Source organism: Scyliorhinus torazame, chromosome 10 (assembly GCF_047496885.1).
Source record: "Scyliorhinus torazame isolate Kashiwa2021f chromosome 10, sScyTor2.1, whole genome shotgun sequence".
Lineage (NCBI taxonomy): Eukaryota > Metazoa > Chordata > Chondrichthyes > Carcharhiniformes > Scyliorhinidae > Scyliorhinus > Scyliorhinus torazame.
In genome coordinates this window covers 45,702,667-45,725,719 of record NC_092716.1, presented here as the reverse complement: position 1 = coordinate 45,725,719, position 23,053 = coordinate 45,702,667, and the positions used below count along the sequence as shown (strand labels likewise).

Genomic DNA, 23,053 nt, shown 5'->3' with positions numbered 1-23,053 from the left:
TCACAGCACAGTGGTTAGCACTGCTGCCTCACAGCTCCAGGGACCCGGGTTCAGTTCCAGCCTCGGGTGACTGTCTGTGTGGAGTCTGCACTTTCTCCCCGTGTCTGTGTTGGTTTCCTCCGGGTGCTCTTGTTTCTTCACTCAGTCCAAGGATGTGCAGGCTAGGTGGATTGGCCATGCTAAATTGCCCCTTAGTGTCCAAAAAGATTAGGTGGGATTATTGGGTTATGGGGATGATGCACTATCAATTATGACGAGACGAGAGTAGAGAGTAACTGAGGCTTTATTACGCAGAGATGTGGAGCCTCCCGCAGATGCTGCCGAAATGGCTGCAGCTCGGAGAGCACACACATTTATACTCCGCCAGGCAGGGATCTACCCCCGTACCTGTAGTACAAGGGCCTTACCGTAATACCCTCGAATGCAGTACATTCAATACAACAGTGGTGACTACCACATTCACCCCCTGTTAAAATAAAAAGAGTCCAGCGGGGGTGGTGGAAAACTATTTACATACAGGTTGTTTATAATTTTAGAAAGAGTTTACAAATTTAGACGATCGGGCGCCTTTATCCGTCGTTGCGAGCGCAGCAGTTCTGGTGGTGATTCAGGTGTCGGTTCGGTCATCGGTGACTCCGGGAGCGTGTCGACCTCATCTTCATCCCCGGGTGGGACCAAGGGGAGGACGGATCGGCCTGCGTTCGTGTGAAGTAGCTGTACCCTCTCAACCAATGGGTCCGCCTTGTGGAGCCGCACGTGCTTGCGGAGGAGAACGGGTCCTGGAGCTGCCAGCCATGTTGGGAGCGAAACCCCGGAGGTGGTCTTCCTGGGGAAGGCAAAGAGACGTTCATGAGGAGTTTTGTTAGTCGCAGTGCACAGGAGCGACCTAATGGAGTGGAGGGCATAGGGGAGGACCTCCTGCCAGTGGGAGGCCAGGAGATTTCTGGACCATAGGGCCAGCTTGACGGCCTTCCAGACCGTCCCATTCTTCCGCTCCACCTGCCCGTTTCCCCGGGGGTTGTAGCTGGTCGTCCTGCTTGAGGCAATGCCCCTGTTGAGCAGGTACTGGCGCAGCTCATCGCTCATAAATGAGGATCCCCGGTCGCTGTGGACGTAGGTGGGGAAACCGAACAGACCGAAGATGGTGTTGAGGGATTTGATGACGGTGGCAGACGTCATATCGGGCATGGGATGGCGAAGGGGAATCTGGAATATTCGTTGACCACATTAAGAAAGTACGTGTTGCGGTCGGTGGAGGGGAGGGGCCCTTTGAAGTCCACGCTGAGGTGTTGAAAGGGGCGGGAGGCCTTCACCAGGCGCGCACGGTCTGGCCAGTAGAAGTGCGGTTTACACTCCGCACACCTGGCAGTCTCTGGTGACAGCCCTGACTTCCTCGATGCAGCAGGGCAGATTGCGGGCCATTATGAAATGATAAAAGCAGGTGACCCCTGGGTGACAGAGAGCGTTGTGCAGAGTCTGGAGCCGGTCCACTTGTGCGCTGGCACATGCACCTCGGGACAGGCATCGTTGAGCTTACGGGGCGATACAAAATCTCATAATTGTATGTGGAGAGCTCGATCCTCCACCTCAAGATCTTATGATTTTTGATCTTGCCCCGCTGTGTGTTGTTGAACATGAAGGCAACCGACCGTTGGTCAGTAAGGAGAGTGAATCTCCTGCCGGCCAGGCAATGCCTCCAATGCCGCACAGCTTCAACGATAGCTTGGGCCTCCTTTTCGACAGAGGAGTGCCGATTTTCGGAGGCATGGAGGGTGCGAGAAAAGAATTCCACGGGCCTGCTTGCCTATTTGAGGGTGGCAGCCAGAGCGACGTCTGGTGCATAACTCTCTACTTGGAAGGGAAGCGTCTCGTCGACCGCATGCATCGCGGCCTTGGCGATGTCGGCCTTGATATGGTTGAAGGCCTGGTGCGCCTCGGCCGTCAGTGGGAAAACGGTGGAGTGGATGAGTGGGTGGGCCTTGTCCGCATAGTTAGGGACCCACTAGGCGTAGTACAAGAAGAATCCCAGGCATCGTTTGAGGGCCTTGGGGCAATGGGGAAGGGGGTGTTCCATGAGGGGGCGCATGCGATCGGGGTCGGGCGCTAGAACTCCGTTCTGAACCACATAGCCGAGGATGGCTGATCGGTTCGTGCTGAACACGCACTTCTCCTTGTTGTAGGTTAGGTTGAGGAGTTTGGCGGTGTGGAGAAATTTGGAAAGGTTAGCGTCGTGGTCCTGCTGGTCGTGGCCGCAGATGGTGACGTTATCCGTGGCCCGCAGTCCGTACCGGTCAACCATTCGGTCCATCTCCCGTTGGAAGACCGAGACCCCGTTAGTGACGCCGAAGGGAACCCTAAGAAAGTGGTAAAGGTGGCCGTCCGCTTCAAACGCGGTGTACGGGCGGTCCGCCTTGCGAATAGGGAGCTGGTAGTAGGCAGATTTCAGGTCCACTGTCGAGAAGACCCGGTACTCCAATGTGGAGGAGCAGAGAGATCTTGGGGTCTATGTTCATACATCTTTGCAAGTTGCCACTCAAGTGGATAGAGCTGTGAAGAAGGCCTATGGTGTGCTCGCGTTCATTAACAGAGGGATTGCATTTAAGAGCCGTGAGGTGATGATGCAGCTGTACAAAACTTTGGTAAGGCCACATTTGGAGTACTGTGTACAGTTCTGGTCGCCTCATTTTAGGAAGGATGTGGAAGCTTTGGAAAAGGTGCAAAGAAGATTTACCAGGATGTTGCCTGGAATGGAGAGTAGGTCTTACGAGGAAAGGTTGAGGGTGCTAGGCCTTTTTGTCATTAGAACGGAGAAGGATGAGGGGCGACTTGATAGAGGTTTATAAGATGATCAGGGGAATAGATAGAGTAGACAGTCAGAGACTTTTTCCCCGGGTGGAACAAACCATTACAAGGGGACATAAATTTAAGGTGAAAGGTGGAAGATATAGGAGGGATATCAGAGGTAGGTTCTTTACCCAGAGAGTAGTGGGGGCATGGAATGCACTGCCTGTGGAAGTAGTTGAGTCGGAAACATTAGGGACCTTCAAGCAGCTATTGGATAGGTACATGGATTACGGTAAAATGATATAGTGTAGATTTGTTTGTTCTCAAGGGCAGCACGGTAGCATTGTGGATAGCACAATTGCTTCACAGCTCCAGGGTCCCAGGTTCGATTCCGGCTTGGGTCACTGTCTGTGCGGAGTCTGCACGTCCTCCCCATGTCTGCGTGGGTTTCCTCCGGGTGCTCCGGTTTCCTCCCACAGTCCAAAGATGTGCGAGTTAGGTGAATTGGCCAATGATAAATTGCCCTTAATGTCCAAATTGCCCTTGGTGTTGGGTGAAGGTGTTGAGTTTGGGTAGGGTGCTCTTTCCAAGAGCCGGTGCAGACTCAAAGGGCCGAATGGCCTCCTTCTGCACTGTAAATTCAATGATAATCTATGATTAATCTAGGACAAAGGTTCGGCACAACATCGTGGGCCGAAGGGCCTGTTCTGTGCTGTATTTTCTATGTTCTATGTACTGTGCAATCTGATTGACCATATCAGACATGCGTGGGAGGGGGTACGCGTCGAGCTGCGTGTAACGATTGATGGTCTGACTGTAGTCAACGACCATCCTGTTTTTCTCCCCAGTTTTCACCACTACCACGTGGGCTCTCCAGGGGCTGTTGCTGGCCTCGATAATACCTTCCCGCAGCAGCCGCTGGACCTCAGACCTGATGAAGGTCCTGTCCTGGGCACTGTACCATCTGCTCCTGGTGGCGACGGGTTTGCAATCCGAGGTGAGGTTCGCAAACAGGGAAGGTCGGTCGACTAAGGGTCGTGAAACCGCAGACAGTAAGTGGTGGTAGGGGCCCCCCAAATTTCAGGGTTAGGCTCTGGAGGTTGCACTGGAAGTCCAGGCCGAGTAGCAAGGCAGCGCAGAGGTTGGGGAGGACGTAGAGCCGGAAGCCGCTGAACTCTACGCCCTGGATGGTGAGGGTGGCGGTGCAATACCCCCGGATCGCCACGGAGTGGGATCCGGAGGGCAAGGGGATTCTCTGGTTCACGTGGTGTACCGTGAGGGAGCAGCGCCTTACCGTATCGGGGTGGATGAAGCTCTCAGTGCTCCTGGAGTCTAGAAGGCAGGATATCTTGTGCCCGTCGACCTTCACTGTCGTCGACGCGCTCGCGAGGTTGTGCGGTCGGGACTGGTCGATCGTGACGGTGGCCAGACGTGGCTGGTCGGCGGCAGTTGCTGGCGATGAGCGTTCCGATGAGGTGCCCGACGAGCAGGGGTCCTGAGGCGGGGAAGATGGCGGCGCCAACAGGCCGCACGTGTTGTGATGCGAGGAAGATGGCGGCACCCACGGGTCGCACGTGGGGAGCGCAGGTACAATAGCGGCGATCGAGCGGGCCTGGCACACAGCAGCAAAATGTCCTTTCTTCCCGCAGGCCTTGCAGAGTGCGCTCCGCGCCGGGCAGCGCTGCCGGGGGTGTTTTGACTGTCTGCATAAGTAGCACTTGGGTCCCCCGGGGTTGGTTGGCTGGGGGAGGTCGCTGATGGGGTCCACGGTGGGGTGTTTGCTGGCAGGGTTCACGATGCCCAGGAGGGGTGGGCTAAGCGGTGGGGGGCATACGCCTGTATATTGTGTGAGGCAACTGTGAGCAAGAGCGCTAGTTTCTTGGTCACCGCGAGGTCGTGGGTAGCCCCTTCTAAGAGGCGCTGGCGGATGTAGGCCAACCTTATGCCCGTAACAAACGCACCAGAGTTTGTAAACTTTGCCAGCAATTACAGATAAACGTTTCACACTTAAGAGGTGCAACGAATTGTTTAATTACATTTTGCAAAATATCCAAAGAATAACTTTACCCTCTTTGCTGACACAGCTCCAGCTGTGCACAGCTCCACTTGTACACCTGAATTCTAAAGGTGACATGTAGCCTGCGGCTTGGGATCTCCAGCAGGTACAATCCACTCCTAGATCCTGGTTGTCAAACTTCTGTTTACAGACCAACCTGCACACTGCAGCAGAAACCATTTCGCTGACACACCGAATTCCTACAGTGCAGGAGGCCATTCGGCCCATCAAATCTGCACCGACCCCTCAAATGAGCATTCAATCCATGTCCACCCGCCACATCCCTGCAACCCCATAATCCAACATGCACAACCCTGGACACTAAGGGGCAATTTAGCATGGCCGATCCACCTATCCCGTACATCTTTGGACTGTGGGACGAAACCGGAGGAAACACACACATGCAGACACGGGGAGAATGTGCAGACTCCGCACAGACAGTGACCCAAGACCAGAATTGAACCCGGATCCCTGGCTCTGTGAGGCAGAACCACTGTGCTACTTGCCGCCCTTATGTTGCGGTATTGTACATAGTAGGGCTGGATTTGTTTCCTAAAAGTTCAAATCTTAAGAAATCTGTACAGACACAATTTACAGTTCAGTGTTGGTGCTCGATCTCAGAAATACATAGTTGGACCGATGCCAACATGACCACGGTTGATGACTCTTGCGTAAGATACACAGGCAGCAAACTCAGTGGAGGTGGATCGTCCTGGTCAGGTTATGTTAAATTTTTCTGTAATTAAAAGACCTTTTGTTGGGTTTGAGTCGGTCATCGGCTGCTGTATTTTGTTCGGAAAGGTTTGCATTTATATAGCACCCTCGTTCCAGAACACGTCGAACAGTACCATTGGGTTTTGAACAAACAGGTTCTCAGTTTGACAATGCACTGGAGTGACAGCCCAGGTCACCTGACCACACTCAGGGGTGAACCTTGAACTCTGAAAGCTATTTGACTTCTCTTAGAAAGGTTATTTGACGCATTGAATCAGTGGAAATGTCCAATTCCCCACAACGAATACTTTCCCACAGTTACCAGATATACCCATGCAAATGTCACTCCCATGTAAAATCGACCCCATGATTTTTGACCTAAAAATCATAATTGTTTCATATATCCCATGTAAAGGTCCACCCCGGTCTTTCAGGAATCAAAGCCTCAAAATTTCAAAATCAAAGCATATTCCTGCCGATGTTAATGTTTCAATTTCATTGCAAGTGTAAAATTCCTAATGAAAATGAGTACCAATTGATATGATTTATTTAAATTCATTTTTTTGGGATGTGGGCTTAGCTGGTTAGGCCAGCATTTATTGTCCATCCTAATTTCCCTTGAGAAGGTGGTAGTGAGCTGCCTGCTAGAATCGTTGCAATCCACGTGGTGTTGGTACACCGACTGTGCTGTTAGGGAGTTCCAGGATTTTGACCCAGTGACAGTGAAGGAATGGCGATATGTTTCCAAGTCAGGATGGTGAGTGACTTGGAGGGGAACTTCCAAGTGGTGGTGTTCCCATGTATCTGGGGCCCTTGTTCTTCTAGATGGAAATGGTTGTGGGTTTGGAAGGTGCTGCCTAAGGAGCCTTGGTGAGTTCCTGCAGTGCATCTTGTAGATGGTGTACACTGGTGTTACTGTGCGTAGGTGGTGGAGGGACTGAATGTTTGTGGAAGGGGTGTCAATCAGGCAGGCTGCTTTGACCTGGATGGTGTCGAGCCTCTTGAGTGTTGTTGGAGCTGTACTCATCCAAGCAAGTGGGGGGAATTCCATTACACCCCTGACTTGTGCATTGTGTGTGGTGGACAAGCTTTGGGGAGCCAGGAGGTGAGTTACCATTGTTGATGACTCCTTCCATCACTTTACTGATAATCAAGGGTAGACCGATAGGGCAGTAATTGGCCGGGTTGAATTTGTCCTGTTTGTGTACAGGACATACATGGGCAAATTTCCATTTCTGGGTAGATGCCAGTGCTGTACTGGAACAACTTGGATAGGGGCGCAGTAAATTCTGGAGTTCAAGTCTTTAGTACTATTGCCGGAATAGTGTCAGGCCCCATAGCCTTCGCAGTATCCAGTGCCTTCCGCCATTTCTTGATATCATGTGGGGTGAATCGAAATGGCTGAAGACTGACATCCGTGATGCTGGGGACTTCTGGAGGAGACCTAGATGGATCATCCACTTGGCACATCTGGCTGAAGATTATTGCGAATGCTTCCGCCATGTCTTTTGTACAGATGTATTGGGCTCCTCCATCTTTGAGCGTGGGGATATTTGTGGAGCCTCCTCTTCCAGGGAGTTGTTTAATTGTCCACCACCGTTCACGGCTGGATGTGGCAGGACTTGCCGAGCTTAGTCTGATCCGTTGGCTGTGGGATCGTTTAGCTCTGTCCATCACTTGCTGCGTATGTTGTTTGGCACGCAAGTAGTCCTGTGTTGCTCCTTCACCAGGTTGACAAATAATTTTTCGGTATGCCTGATGTTGCACCTGGCATGCCCTCTTCATGGAACCAGAGTTGATCCCCTGAATTGGTGGTAATGGTAGAGTGGGAGATATGCCGGGCCAAGAGATTGTGGCTGAATACAATTCTGCTGCTGCTGAAGACCCACAGCGCCCGAGTCTGGAGTTGCTAGGTCTGTCCTGAATATATCCTATTTAGCACGAAGTTAGTGCCGCACAACACGATGAACTGTATCCTCAATGTGAAGATGGGACTTTGTCTCCATAAGGACTGTGCAATGGTCACCCCTATTGATACTGTCATGGACAGATGTACCTGCGGCAGGCAGTTTGATGAGGATGTGGTCTAGTATGTTTTTCCCTCTTGTTGGCTCCCTCACCACCTGTCGCAGATCCAGTCTAGCAGCTCGGTCAGCAGTGGTGCTTCCGAGGCACTCTTAGTGTTGGACATTGAAGTCCCCACCCAGAGTACATTCTGTGCCCTTGCCACGCTCAGTGCTTCCTCCAAGTGGTGTACATTAAGGAGTACTGATTCATCAGTCGAGGGTGGATTCCCCAGAGACCAACAACTTAAAAACAAAATTTGAAATTTCAGTGACTGGCTGAAAGGATCACATAAGGTTTCAAGTCTCACTATAACAAAAAACTAAAAGCAACATTATCTAAACACTCTTCAGTCAGTAACCTATACTTTGAACTAGAGACAAGAAATTCCCCATTTAGCTTTTAACATGAACGATAATCTCCTGCTATGGTTATTTACGCGATCCCTCAAGTGGACACTTCTTTCTCCAGGTACCAGTCAAATATTATTCTCAGCTCCTGATGGCTTGCTTCCTTTCCCTTTGCCAAAGCCCGTTTCCAATGTGAATCATAGGGGTAAAAATGCTAATTAGCTTTCATCTAGAAACCCAAATTTTGAAAGACAGTTTAAAGTCAAACCATTTATAAAGCCTGGCATTCCTAACACCTCCCTGCGAGGCTTGGAGACTACTAGTCTAGCCATAGTCAGCACAGCCTCTCTTGATACAGGTGCGAACATCTAGCATCCTCTTCCCATTCTGTCTGCCTTGGCCCCATTGGAACCTAACCAGCCAGGCTTGTTGTTGGGCAGGATCTGGAGTAGGTCATCACGAGTCCCATCATTATTCCATTATACCTTAAAGAGACAGTTCCATAATAACAATCTTAAAAACATTGTATTTGTAACATGTCAAGTAAATACTTAAACATATATACATTTAAATGTTTTTATTTATTAAAATTAAAGTGATCAAAGTACAATAATAAAATTAATTCGAGTGTTGTTGGTTTTTACTTTATTCCATAGCAATGGTCTTTTTTGGATTTCACATGGGGCCAGAGTCAAACACGCATCTCAACCCCTCAAAATGTTACCCGTGTGAAAGTGGACCCCATGACCTTTGCTAAAACATTGGTCTTATAAATTCAACTTTTACATGAGTATATCACGGTTGATATACTCTACTTTTAATTTTCAAAAGTGATGGAAACTTACAAAAGCTTTAAAATTTTGATAGCAGAAGCAATATACAAATATTTGGTGAAGCCTATTTTTATCCTGCCAATTGTTAGCATTTATACATTGTCAGTTAGCTCAGTTAGCTGGGTGGCTGGTTCGAGGCCAACAATGCGGGTTCAATTTGCGTACCAGCTGAGGTTATCCATGAAGGCCCCACCTTCTCAACCTTTTCCCTCGCTTGAAGTGTGGTGGCCCTCGGGTTAAATCGCCACAAGTCAGCTCTCTCTCAAAAAGGGGAGAGCAGCCCATGGTACTCTGGGTCTTTGGCAACTTTCTATGTTTGAGGATAACAATGATTAAAGTTCAAAGATGCTGCAGAGGATGTTCACTAATTAGTGACAATAAACTGTACAATTATTTCAATTACGGGTGTCCAAGCTCCTCATTTCACTCAATCCACTAGATTACTCCTTAACTGCTGAGATCAGTCTCCTCACCAAGAAAATGTAATAGATAGAATCTGACCAAGCACCAAGAGAAAACATAAGAAAGATGGCCCAACTTGAAACTGGTAAATAGACTTAATTAAATTAGAAGAAAGACTGGAGCTCACGAATGTGTTGTTGGAGCAATATCATTTCATAGTTTTAGCATTACAAAGTTAGTAACTAGGAAAATGTAATGAAAGGGTTAACCCTCTCCGTTCCAACAATTTTGAAGTGACACAGATGATTTTCAAGACCGATGGGCTGAAGTATTTAGATGTGCACTTGCGATGCCAAGTTGATGGATCAAGTGCTGGAAAATGGGATTAGAATACTTAGGTGGTTGTTGTTGACTGACACAGGCGGGATGGGTTGAAGCGACTTTTCTGTGCTGAGGACCTCCATGACTCTATGAAAAGCCTGTTTCTGTTTCGGAACATCTTATGTAGATTTCCAATTTCAGATATTACAAATTAAACAAAAGAAATTAGGAAACAGTTCTTTAATTTATCCCAGGTGACTAACTTTTCTGTGGGTGTTGGAAGAATGCATGACTTCAGATTGGAGGGCGGGCAGTTGCAATCATTACACCAACTGTTGTGGCTAATGCTACTTTTGTGGCTAATGCTACTTTTAAAAAAATGTTGTTGACTAAGATTACCAAAGGTAGCAACAGAATTCAAGCCATAAATAATATTTCTATTACATTTCTACCTGAAAACCTCATGGATGGTATAGCTGAAAAGTTGTAAAATATTCATGTCCTGATGCAGGGAGTTGATTTTGCGAAGCTGACAATATACTTACCGTTCATCGTCTGTCGGAATGCTCCAAGTTGGGAAGCTGGTTTTTAGGAACATAGGTTCAGGAGTCAGCCATTTTGTCCCTTGAGCTTATTCTGCAACGAGACCATGGCTGAATGTGACCAAACCCAATATCCTGGCTTTTTTGAGGTGACTGTTTTGTTTTTTAAATTAAAAAAAAATTCTCCTCCATTTTCACATTTTCTCACAAATTTACACCCAACAATAATCAGTAACGAATGTAATGTCAATCCCCATATCAATAACAACGATCCTAACCTCTCACCAAACCCCAGACATTGGCCCACATGTTAACATAAACAAATGACAAAAAGGAATCAGGAATCACCCAAAGACACCGTTAACACATACAGTACCTCTCCCCCAACTCTCCCAACCCCCCTAATGTTCGATGTGATCCAATTCTCGAAAGTGCATCATGAATAACGCCCATGAATTGTAGAACCCCTCCATCCTTCCTCTCAGTTCAAATTTGACCTTTTCAAGCGTTAAGAATGAGGTGACACTGTTACCATCTCTGATCTATCATTTACCACTGAAACTCATAATGCTATTGGCCAGGTGCCAGAATAGTTCCACATGCACACAAGGTCTGCACGGTGCCGACATATCCCACTGCTGATGCCATGTCATGCACCCGTCAGCATGTCTCAGTACTGGTTTACGTGTCACTCACTCAGCTGCTTGCCCGAAGCCTGGCCGCTCTGTCCACTGTCGTCGCCATCCCTCTACAGATTCTAGCCCTTCTGCAAGAATTCCTCTGTACCATATTTATAATGTCCATCTTCAGATGTCTGATTTTAAATGGACTTTTTTGCACCTCGCAGTAGCACACCTCACCCTGAAGCACCATCATACTGTGCTGGAAATGAAAATACACAGAAGAACTCAGATGGGCGGCATGGTAGCACAGTTGCTTCACAGCTCCCGGGTCCCAGGTTCGATTCCCCGCTTGGGTCACTGTCTGTGAGGAGTCTGCACGTTCTCCCCGTGCCTGCGTGGGTTTCCTCCAGGTGCTCCGGTTTCCTCCCACAGTTCAAAGATGTGCAGGTTAGGTGGATTGGCCATGCTAAATTGCCCTTAGTGTCCAAAAAGATTAGGTGGGTTACTGGTTTACGGGGATAGGGTGAAGGTGTGGGCTTAGATAGGGTGATCTTTCCAAGGGTCTGTGCAGACTCGATGGGGATTTCAAACTTGGCCTATTTTAAACAAGATAGCCGGGATTCTCCAAGCCTCCGTGCCAAAATTGAGCTCGGCGTGGGGGCGGAGAATGGGGCGTCAGACCCGCGATTGGGTCCGAAGCCGGGACGCAAACCTCCACTGACCGGAGAACCGTCGCCAGTCTCCGGGGGGAGCCTCCACGACGGCTGATCGGGCGCCACCAATCGGCGGGTGCGCGTGGTCTGGGGGGGGGGGGGGGGGGGGGGGGGCTACCTTCTTCTGCTCCAGCTCGCTGTGTGGATCCGCCATGTCGCGCGGGGCCGGCGCAGAAGCGGCCACTGCGTGCATGTGTGGACCCGCGGCCGGCAGTGCAGGGCCGCGTATCGGCAGTCGGAGCTGTGCGGCACATACTGGCACCGTGCTGGCCCCCTGTAGGCCATGGAATCGCTGGGCCAAGAGGCCCTTGACGCCGGTGTGGAACACTCTGGCCTTTTACCCCGGCATCAACACTTAGCCGCCGTTTTAAGAATCCCGGCCAATGTTATTGGTCCCCACCAGACTATTAATTAATTAATCTGAAATTATTAATCTTTGAAAGAGAGTTCAAAAACAACCAGTAATTAACAAGAATTTGTGCCAGCAAAATAAAGCTTATTGTGATAGAGACGGTCAAATTTCCACTTTCCATGCATCAGCTGAAATGGTATGCAGTTTTCATTCTATTACAGTCTTGCGATGCTCAAATGGAAATTGCATCACATTTTATGCTTTTATCCGCTTACAATTCTGCCTATCTTTGTGTCATTAGCAAACTCGGACATGTGGCTCTCTAACCCGTCATCCAAGTTGTTAATAAATAATGAATAGTTGTGGCCCTAACTGCTCCCTGTCGCTCACCACTCGTCATATCTTGCCCATTAGACAACCTACCTGTTACAGACTACCAAACGAAACATCCGATTTAAAGTCTTCACTTCTGAATGGTGGCTGGTGCTCGGTCTCCACATTGCAGTAAGCTTCATCAGTTTGAAATTGTCATGTCATTTTTAAAAGCGGAGTGAAAGGTTTCAGAGAAAAATGAATCTTTGTTGTTTGCCACTGTAGCCAAGAGGGTTGTTAGCTCCAAGAGCCTATTTGGACTGATTCAATTGTTCTCCATCTAATCAGCTGTCGCAAGTGTCCATTTAGTGAAGGTAATAGGAGAGGAACTAAATAACTCGATTAACAAAGGTTACAACAAGTCTTGTATTGCCATAAAGTAATCAAAGCTGACAATTCAACAGAATGTGGAAATTAGTAAAATACTGATAAAGAAATACGAATTTGATTTTATTTTAAATTGACCTTTCCTTTTTGTTCAAATTCCTCTTGTCGAGACACAACCTATTCTGGATGGTGGAGTTCTTCACGTGCTGTCACTTTGGTATCTGAATCGAAGATTTTACTTAAAAAAGGCAGAAACGTCTTCTCTCTGTACAACATCCCGTTGATCAAATCAGCTGAAAACTTACAATATCATTTATTTGGATGGATCGAAGGAAGAAAAAGTCTGCATTTAAATAGCTAACGTCTTGATCATAAGTAAAGCAAAAAAATACATCTTTAAAATCCTATTAAGTTTCAGGTCGTTCTTCTTTAGTTCTCTACCCAAAGACACCACAGCAGACACTACGGGCAGGATTCTCCAATCCTGCGGCAGAGTGTCCACGCCGTTGTAAATGCCGTTGCGTTTTCAGACGGCGTGAACGGGCCGCTCCCACGACTAATTCTGCCCAGCACGGTGCTGGAGCGGTTCGCGCCACTCCAGATCCTGGCACGAACTGTGCGCCACAGGATCCGCACATGCGCAGTTGCGCCGGCGCCAACGAGGACATGCGCAGTGGCATCGGCACCAACGCGGGCATGCGCAGTGGCCTCCTTCAACGCGCCGGCCCTGATGCAACATGGCGCAGGACTACAGTGGACACGCATAGGAAAGGAGGCCCCCAGCCACAGAGGCTGGTCCGCCAATCGGTTGGCCCCGATCGTGGGCCAGGCCACATCGGAAGCCCCCCCAGGGTTGGACCCCCCCTCCCCCCCCAAAGGCCGCCACCCGACCCTTAAACGCCGAAGTCCCGCCAGCCCAGAATGGTGCCGGCAGGACTCGGCTCTTTTCTTACGGAGCTCGGCCCATCTGTGCGGAGAATTGGTGAGCCGGCCGCGTAGAGCGGCCCGCGACCAGTGCCGCGCCAACTATGCCGGCGTCGGGGCGGTGGGGTGCAATTTGCGCGGCCCACCAGCGATTCTCCGACCCGGCGTGGGGCCGGAGAATCCCACCCTACAGATTTCCTTGAATTGGGATATTGGGGTTCAGGATATACAAAATATGGAGGTAAACGCCCTGGAATGTGGTCCCTCCCATGGTGTCCCCGCCCCCACCCGGTTTACAGATGGTGGGACTATGGCCCATGGTCACAGGCCCATCCTCTGCAAGGGGAACCCTCCCTGGAGTCTGCCGAGGGTAATTCACCTCCGTGCGAGACTTGCAGCCGCCGGCCCGACATGACCGTAGACAACAAGGATCCCAGCAGTCTAGGCGCCCCAGCTGGGGTAGACGTCTGTCTAGAGATAAGGGGCAGGATTCTCCGGTCCGCCAGCTGTGTTTTCGAGTGTGGCGTGCTCCCGTCAGCAGCGAGATTCTCTGTTTCCGCAGCCGCCCAATCAGGTTCCCCACTGTGGCCTCCCCCACACCGCCGGGAAACCCGCGTGTGTGGATGTGCTGCCAGTGCACTGGAGGATCCCGCCGACGGAGAATTCCGCTGAGGACCTTTCACTTGGAACGATCCTGAAGAAGACTGCGATGTAATTGCACTTCCTGACCACACCCCATTTGTGTGTCCCCTCAGTTGAATGGGCACATGCTGTAAAGGGAATTGGACACCGGGGTGGCGGTGTCTGTGGTGGCCCAGAACACGTTCGACCGCACATGACGGGGCATCAAACTTTGGCTTGACGGGCACGGCAGTTCGTTTGGCTACATACACGGGAGAACAGCTACAGATCGTGGGGATGGTGTTGACCCCTGTTGTTTATGGCCAGAAGTTGGCCCAACTACCTCATTGTGGTTCGTGGGGCCAGCCCCAGCCTACTGCGGCGCAATTGCTTGTGCCTGGATTGGCCAAGCATTCTGCAGGTAAGGGTCAGGTGGTGTGAAGTTCACAGAGGATTTCTAGCCCAGTCTGGGGACCATCAGAGGTGCCGTGGCTGAAATTCAGGTAGACCCGGCGGCTCAGATGCGTAATGTCTGGGCACATACCACTCCCTATGCCTTGGTGGATAAGGTGTATGCCGAACTCGATCGACTGGAAAGTCTGAGCATCATTCAGCCGTGAGCTTCACCGACTGGGCAGCGGCAGTGGTCCCTGTCCTGAAAATGGACAGGAAGGTCCGCCTCGGAGGCGACCACCAGCTGACGGTCAATATCGCGTCGAGCTAGACCACTATCCCATGCCTCGCGTGGAGGACCTGGATGTCAATTTGGCTGTTGTGTGCTCCTTCACCAACCTGGACATGAGCAATGCATATTTACAGCTAGAACTAGACGGGTCCTCTCGCCAATATGCCATGATTAATGCACAGTAGGACCTCAACTCGGTTGCCTTTTGGGGTCTCTTCCCAATGTGAAATCTTTCTGCGCATCATGGAGAATATCCTGCGAGGCTTGTCGCAACATACCGCGATGACGTCCTGATCACGGGAGCTACCCGACCAGGATCATTTGAGGAAGCTGGAGGCAGTGATGTGATGATTCTCCGAGTTTAGCATCCACCTGTGTCGGGCGAAGCGTGTCTTTCATGCCAAAGGCTATCGCGTGGACCGTGACGGGTTGCATCCAGTGGGGGAGAAGGTATGTGCCATTCAGTTGGCCCCCGTCTTGAACTCTGCTTGATCCTCTGCTTGGATTGGATTGGATTTGTTTATTGTCACGTGTACCGAGGTACAGTGAAAAGTATTTTTCTGCGAGCAGCTCAACAGATCATTGAATACATGGGAAGAAAAGGGAATAAAAGAAAATACATAATAGGGCAACACAACATATACAATGTAACTACATAAGCATCGGATGAAGCATGCAGGGTGTAGTGTTAATGAGGTCAGTCCATGAGAGGGTCATTTAGGAGTCTGGTGACAGTGGGGAAGAAGCTGTTTTGGAGTCTATTCGTGCGTGTTCTCAGACTTCTGTATCTCCTGCCAGATGGAAGAAGTTGGAAGAGTAAGTAAGCCGGGTGGGAGGGATCTTTGATTATGCTGTCCGCTTTCCCCAGGCAGCGCGAGATGTAGATGGAGTCAATGGATGGGAGGCAGGTTTGTGTGATGGATTGGGCTGTATTCAAGACTCTCTGTAGTTTCTTGCGGTCTTGGGCCGAGCAGTTGCCATACCAGGCTGTGATGCAGCCCGATAGGATGCTTTCTATGGTGCATCTGTAAAAGTTGGTAAGGGTTAATGTGGACATGCCGAATTTCCTTAGTTTCCTGAGGAAGTATAGGCGCTGTTGTGCTTTCTTGGTGGTAGCGTCGACGTGGGTGGACCTACAGGGAAATTTGTCGCGAACCTTGCGGCTGTCCTGGCCCCTCTGCATCTGCTCCGAAAGAAGCACCAGGATTGGGTCTCGGGCGCCCTCCTCTCCTTTTGTTTCTCCTCCTCCTCCTCCTCCTTGTCAACGGACAGTGGAGGGTCCTTTGGATTTTGGGGCAGGGAGGGATGTCTTAACAACTATCCTCATGAGACTTATGGCGTCGGGATCTCGTATTCCCAGAATGTGTGCGTGCGCGCAAGTGTGAACTTTGAGTGTGTGCAGGTCTCCAGTTCGAGAATGCATGTGAACTTTTGAGTGTTTTGAAATTTTAAAAAATGTATTTACGGGATGTGGGCATCGCTGCCGAGGCCAGCATTTATTGCCCATCCCTAGTTGCCCTTCAGAACGTGGTGGCGAGTTGCCTTCTTGAACCGCTACCGTCCTTGAGGTGTAGGTACACCCACTGTGCTGTCAGGGAGAGTTCCAGGATTTTGACCAGCAACAGCGAAGGACCAGCGATATATTTCAAAGTCAGGGTGGTGAGTGACTTGGAGGGGAACCTCCAGGTGGTGGGGTTCCCAAGTATCTGCTGCTCTTGTCCTTCTAGATGGTCGTGGTCCTGGGTTTGGAAGGTGCTGTCTAAGGAACCTTGGTGAGTTACTGCAGTGCATCTTGTAGATGGTACACACAGGTGTCACTGTTCAGCTTGGTGGGGGGTTTGAATGCTTGTGGAAAGGGTAGCAATCAAGCGGGGCTGTTTTGTCTTGGATAATGTTGAGCTTCTCGAGTGTTGTTGGAGCTGCACTTGTCCAAGCTAGAGGAGAGTATTCCATTACACTCCTGACTTGTGCCTTGGAGATGGTGAACAGGCTTTGGGGGATCAGGAGGTGAGTTACTCGCTTTGGATTCCTAGCCTCTGACCTGCCCTGGTAGCCACAATATTAATGTGGCTAGTCCAGTTCAGTTTCTGATCAATGGTAAGCCCCATGATGTTTATTGTGGGGATCAGCGATGGTAATGCCATTGAATGTCAAGGGGCGATGGTTAGGTCCTCTCTTGTAGGAGATGGTCATTGCCTGGCACTTGTGTGTCACAAATGTAACTTACCACTGGTCAGCCCAAGCCTGGATATTGTCCAAGCCTTGCTGTATTTGGACATGGACTGCTTCATTATCTGAGTCGTGAATGGAGCTGATAGGGTGGTAATTGGCTTGGTTGCATTTGTCCTGTTTTTTGTAAGCAAGACACACCTCGGCAATTTCCCATATTGCCGGGTAGATGCCAGTGTTGTAGCTGAACTGGAACAACTTGGCTAGGGGTGTGGCAAGTTCTGGGGTGCAAGTCTTCAGTACTATTGCCGGAATATTGTCAGGGCCCATAGCCTTTGCAGTATCCAGTGCCTTCAGCCGTTTTTTGAGATCACATGGAGTGAACCATATTGGCTGAAGATTGACATCTGTGATGCTAGGAACCTCCGGAGGAGAACAACCCAGGAATGGTGATAGTGGTGTCTGGGACATTGTCTGTATGTGAACTTCAAGTGTGTGCATGTGAACTTTGAGTGTGTGTGTGAACTTCAAGTGCATGCATGTGTGAACTTGGAGTGCGTGCGTGTGTGATCCTTGAGTGTGCACGTATGAACTACCAGTTCTGGTATCAATCTCATTAATTTTTTTTGCATCCTTTTCAATACCTGCACAAGGTTTCTATAATGTTGAGACAAGGGCTGTGCACAGTGCTCCCAATGTAGACTAATTAAGGCTCTATGCGAGATTAACATAAAACTCATCTGCTTTTTAGTTCCATCCCTTCAGAAAATAATCCCAGTGCTTCACTCAGTCATTACATTGATGGTTATTCCATTGTCATTTGGTAAAGAGTCTCTAGGATTGTCAAGTTCAAGTGATTTCACCATTGAAAGAGGTGAGCACTTGAGTGAAAGATTTTTTTTTTCTCCTTGATTCAACACATTAACTACGAATTGTGGACAGTGTATTGTTTTTCACCGGTGGATGACTATTGGCCCATGTACCACAACTTCCATGAATACTACACTTAAATCAGGGAATTTTTCACAGCAACTTCATTGCAGTATTAATGTAAGCCTACTTGTGACAATAATAAAGATTATTACATAAAACCAGCGAAAATGACAAAACCTCTTCTTTCCGGTACAAAAATATTTTACACAACTGAAGTTGCAACAACATTTCAGTAAACTAAAATTAAAATCACTTACTCTACGTTTTCTGTTTATTCTAAGTTGCTCCCTGAAGTCTGAGGAAACTGAAACATTTTCGGCTCAGGTCAGTTTCCCAAATGAATGAAAAATGCAACTCGCTTCCTGACCTGTCAATCAAAGCACACCCACCAATAGACAGCGACTTCCGGACAAGAGCCCACCAATGGCGGTGCAGCGCGCGAGCGGCAGAAGGGCGGAAGTAACATTGTGAATACAGGAGAGAATGAAGATGCACAGCAGCAGGAGTAGAAGAGAGGGAGACAGATCACAGTGTTGGTGCTGAATATATTATAGCAGAGAGGGAGACAGATCACAGTGTTGGTGCTGAATATATAGCAGAGAGGGAGACAGGAGATCACAATGTTGGTGCTCAATATATTATAGCAGAGAGGGAGACAGATCACAGTGTTGGTGCTCAGTATATTACAGGAGAGATCACAGTGTTAGAGTTTAATGTATTACAGGAGATATTAGTGTTAGTGTTTAATGTATTACGGGGGGTGTGCAGACAGGAGATCATAGAGTTGGTGTATAATATATTACAGGAGAGATCACAGTGTTAGTGTTTAATGTATTACAGGAGATATTACAGTGTTAGTGTTTAATGTATTACAGGAGATATTACAGTGTTAGTGTTTAATGTATTACAGGAGATATTACAGTGTTAGTGTTTAATGTATTACAGGAGATATTACAGTGTTAGTGTTTAATGTATTACAGGGGGAGACCGGAGATCACAGAGTTGGTGTCTAATATATTACAGGAGAGATCACAGTGTTGGTGTTCAATATATTACAGGAGAGATCACAGTGTTAGTGTTTAATGTATTACAGGAGATATTATAGTGTTTAATGTATTACAGGAGATATTACAGTGTTAGTGTTTAATGTATTACAGGAGATATTACAGTGTTAGTGTTTAATGTATTACAGGGGGAGACCGGAGATCACAGAGTTGGTGTCTAATATATTACAGGAGAGATCACAGTGTTGGTGTTCAATATATTACAGGAGAGATCACAGTGTTAGTGTTTAATGTATTACAGGAGATATTATAGTGTTTAATGTATTACAGGAGATATTACAGTGTTAGTGTTTAATGTATTACAGGAGATATTACAGTGTTAGTGTCTAATGTATTACAGGAGATATTACAGTGTTAGTGTTTAATGTATTACAGGGGGAGACCGGAGATCACAGAGTTGGTGTATAATATATCACAGGAGCGATCACAGTGTTGGTGTTCAATATATTACAGGAGAGATCACTGTGTTGGTGTTGAATATATTACAGGAGAGAGAGAGTTAGGAGATCACAGTGTTAGTTTATTACAGTGGAGGGGAGGGGGGAGATAGGAGATCACAGTGTTAGTGTTTAATTTATGAGAGGAAAGAAGAAGGCAGGAGTGACAGCCTTGTTAGTGTTTATGTGTTGCAGCAGTAGGCAGATATATTAATATAGTTATAGCAAAGAGATAGGTTTAGCAATTCATACAGTTACAGCAGTGAGACAAATACACCAGAATTAATTGAAAATAATTATCAATAGCTTTGTTCTACCAAGACCAGACTTAAAGTTATTAATAGTTGAGGCAGAGAGATATGGGCCGGAATTCTCCGGTCGTTGGGATTCACTTTTCCCGCTGGCAGCGCACTCCCGCAAGCGGGTTTCCCGGCAGTGTGGCGTGGTTACAATGGGAAATCCCATTGATAAACGGCAGGAAGACAGAATCCCATCACCAGCGAACGGCGCGCTGTCGAGACACACGCGGCTGGGGGTTCAGCGAATTCAGCCCCATGAGCTAGAATTTAATGCAGATACAGAACAGGGAAAGGTTAACATTGTTTTACAGTAGGGAATGATCGATGGAGGGAATAACATGAAAGAAAACTGTTAACATACGATGGTGTTTGTTTAGATTTTGCACATTTGCTTACACTGTGACAATGCTTTTTATATAAAATACAGAATGTCCAGTGTTATCTCCGATTATCTATCCTGTTCTCCGGAAATGACGCAAAGGAAGACACTCCCACAATTGCTGGGTGAGTATATTTTGAATTTATAATTAATATGGTTCTTTAATTTCAAGCTTGGGGCTGAATTAAAAGGACATTATCATCACTGAACATTGCCTAGTGAAACCTGGTTGGGGAGGCAAAAGGGGATTTGTCACTTTATCTAAAATCACTTTTTAGTCAAAGTTAATATGTATCAACTTGTAGTAATCCAGGAGACACAAGGTGATACACCATCAATAATAGACAACGAGTGATAAATGTAACAGGCTTTAATACACTAAACAGCAAGCCTCCTGCCTCTGGACCCGAACTGGGCCCGGAGGCGGAGACTTGGCACTTTTATACAGAAGCCCCGAGGGGAGGAGCCACAGGCGGAGCCAGCCTGGACAAGCCCAGGCATGTACAACACAGCACAGTGAATATAATACAATAAACACAATAACGTGGTTTACCATATTCACCCCTGTTTAGAAAAACCTTCCGCTGTGACCTGCCACCTGTCCTGGTGTGTCACGTAGGCATATTGGGGGTTCGCATGGAGCAGCAGGACCTTCTCGACGAGGGGGGTCGGTTTTATGGCTCCCCGCATGCTTGCGGAGAAGAACGGGCCCCGGGGCTGGCAGCCAGGCCGGAAGCGAGACCCCAGAGGTGCACTTCCTGGGGAAGGCAAACATACGCTCATGAGGAGTCTGGTTAATGGCCGTACATAGAAGCGACCGGATGGAGTGGAGCGCATCGGGGAGGACCTCCTGCCAGCGGGAGACTGGGAGACGTTTCGACCGCAGGGCCAGGAGGACGGCCTTCCAGACCGTCGTGTTCTCCCTCTCCACCTGTCCGTTTCCCCGGGGGTTATAGCTGGTCGTCCTGCTGGAGGCGATGCCTTTGCTGAGCGGGAACTGACGCAACTCGTCGCTCATAAAGGAGGAGCCTTGATCACTGTGGATATAGGCGGGGAACCCGAACAGGGTGAAAAGGCTGTGCAGGGCCTTAATAACGGAGGCAGAGGTCATGTCAGAGCAGGGGATGGCGAAGGAGAATCTGCAGTATTCATCAAAGATGTTGAGGAAGTACATGTTACGGTCAGTGGAGGGGAGGGGCCCTTTGAAGTCCATGCTGAGGCGCTCAAAAGGGCGGGAGGCGTTTACCAGATGTGCTCTGTCTGGCTGATAGAAGTGCGGTTTGCACTCTGCGCAGACCGGGCAGTCCCTGGTCACGGACCTGACCTCCTCGATGGAGTAGGGCAGGTTGCGAGCCTTGATAAAGTGGAAAAAGTGGGTGACTCCCGAGTGACAGAGGTTGTTGTGGAGGGCCCTGAGTCGGTCTACTTGTGCGCTGGCACATGAACCGCGGGAGAGGGCATCTGGGGGCTCATTGAGCTTCCCAAGTCGATACAAGATATCATAGTTGTAGGTGGAGAGCTCGATCCTCCACCTCAGGATCTTGTCGTTCTTGATTTTGCCCCGCTGCGTATTGTTGAACATGTAGGCAACCGACTGTTGGTCAGTGAGGAGAGTGAATCGCCTGCCGGCCAGGTAATGCTTCCAATGTCTCACAGCTTCTATTATGGCTTGGGCCTCTTTTTCGACAGAGGAGTGTCGAATTTCAGCGGCGTGGAGGGTATGGGAGAAGAAAGCCACGGGCCTGCCCGCCTGGTTGAGTGTAGCGGCCAGAGCAAAGTCCGACGCATCGCTCTCCACTTGGAATGGGATGGACTCGTCCACAGCGTGCATCGCGGCTTTGGCGATGTCCGCTTTGATGCGATCGAAGGCCAGTCGGGCCTCAATCGCCAGGAGAAACGTGGTGGACTTGATCAGTGGGCGGGCCTTGTCCACACAGTTGGGGACCCACTGGGCATAGTAAGATAAGAACCCCAGGCATCTCTTCAGAGCTTTGCGGCAGTGGGGAAGGGGGAGTTCCAGAAGGGGGCATGCGGTTGGGGTCGGGCCCTAGGACTCCATGTTCCACGACGTAGCCGAGGATGGCCAGGCAGGTTGTGCGAAAGACGCATTTCTCTCTATTATAGGTTAGGTTCAGGAGTTTCGCGGTGTGGAGGAAGCGCCAGAGGTTCTCGTTATGGTCCTGCTGGTCACGGCCGCAGATGGTGATGTTGTCTAGGTGCGGGAACGTGGCCCGCAGCCCATACTGGTCAACCATTCAGTCCCTTTCCCTTTGGAAGACCGAGACCCCGTTGGTGACGCCGAAGGGAACCCTGAGGAAGTGATAGAGGCGGCTGTCTGCCTCGAAGGCAGTGTATTGGCGGTCCTCCGGGTGGATAGGGAGCTGGTGGTACGCAAACTTCAAGTCGACTGTGGAGAAGACTCAATACTGCGCAATCTGATTGACCATGTCAGATATGCGTGGGAGGGGGTACACATCGAGCTGCGTGTACCGATTGATGGTCTGGCTCTAATCGATGACCGATGCTTCTCCCCAGTCTTGACGACCACCACTTGGGCTCTCCAGGGGCTGTTACTAGCCTCAATGATCCCCTCTCGCAGGAGTCGCTGGACCTCTGACCTGATGAAGGCCCTGTCCTGGGCACTGTAGCGTCTGCTTCTGGTAGCGACGGGCTTACAGTCCGGGGTTAGGTTTGCGAAGAGGGAGGGTGGGGCGACCTTAAGGGTCGCGAGGCTACAGGCGGTGAGGGGGGGGCAGGGGACCGTTGAACCTCAGGGTAAGGCTCTGGAGGTGGCACTGGAAGTCGAGCCCCAGTAATAGGGCAGCGCATAGAACATAGAACATTACAGTGCAGTACAGGCCCTTCGGCCCTCGATGTTGCGCCGACCTGTGAAACCACTCTAAAGCCCATCTACACTATTCCCTTATCGTCCATATGTCTATCAAATGACCATTTGAATGCCCTTAGTGTTGGCGAGTCCACTACTGTTGCAGGCAGGGCATTCCACGCCCTTACTACTCTCTGAGTAAAGAACCTACCTCTGACATCTGTCCTATATCTACCTACCCTCAATTTAAAGCTATGTCCCC

At 49.3% G+C, this 23,053-nt stretch overlaps 2 protein-coding genes across 2 annotated transcripts in view; one reads left to right on the top strand and one right to left on the bottom strand.

Moving 5' to 3' along the window:
- The window catches only part of spire2 (spire-type actin nucleation factor 2), a 112,812-nt gene extending 94,698 nt beyond the window's left edge, over positions 1-18,114 (bottom strand). The window contains exon 1 of the mRNA XM_072518061.1: positions 18,043-18,114. The gene's annotated coding sequence lies outside the window, so the exon portion shown is untranslated. The remainder of the gene's footprint in view (positions 1-18,042) is intronic.
- Positions 18,115-18,233: 119 nt separating this feature from the next.
- The window catches only part of LOC140430530 (Fanconi anemia group A protein-like), a 179,264-nt gene continuing 174,444 nt past the window's right edge, over positions 18,234-23,053 (top strand). The window contains 2 exon segments of the mRNA XM_072518055.1: positions 18,234-18,317; positions 20,013-20,089. Coding sequence (XP_072374156.1) covers positions 20,014-20,089 — 76 coding nt within the window. The 5' untranslated portion in view covers positions 18,234-18,317; position 20,013.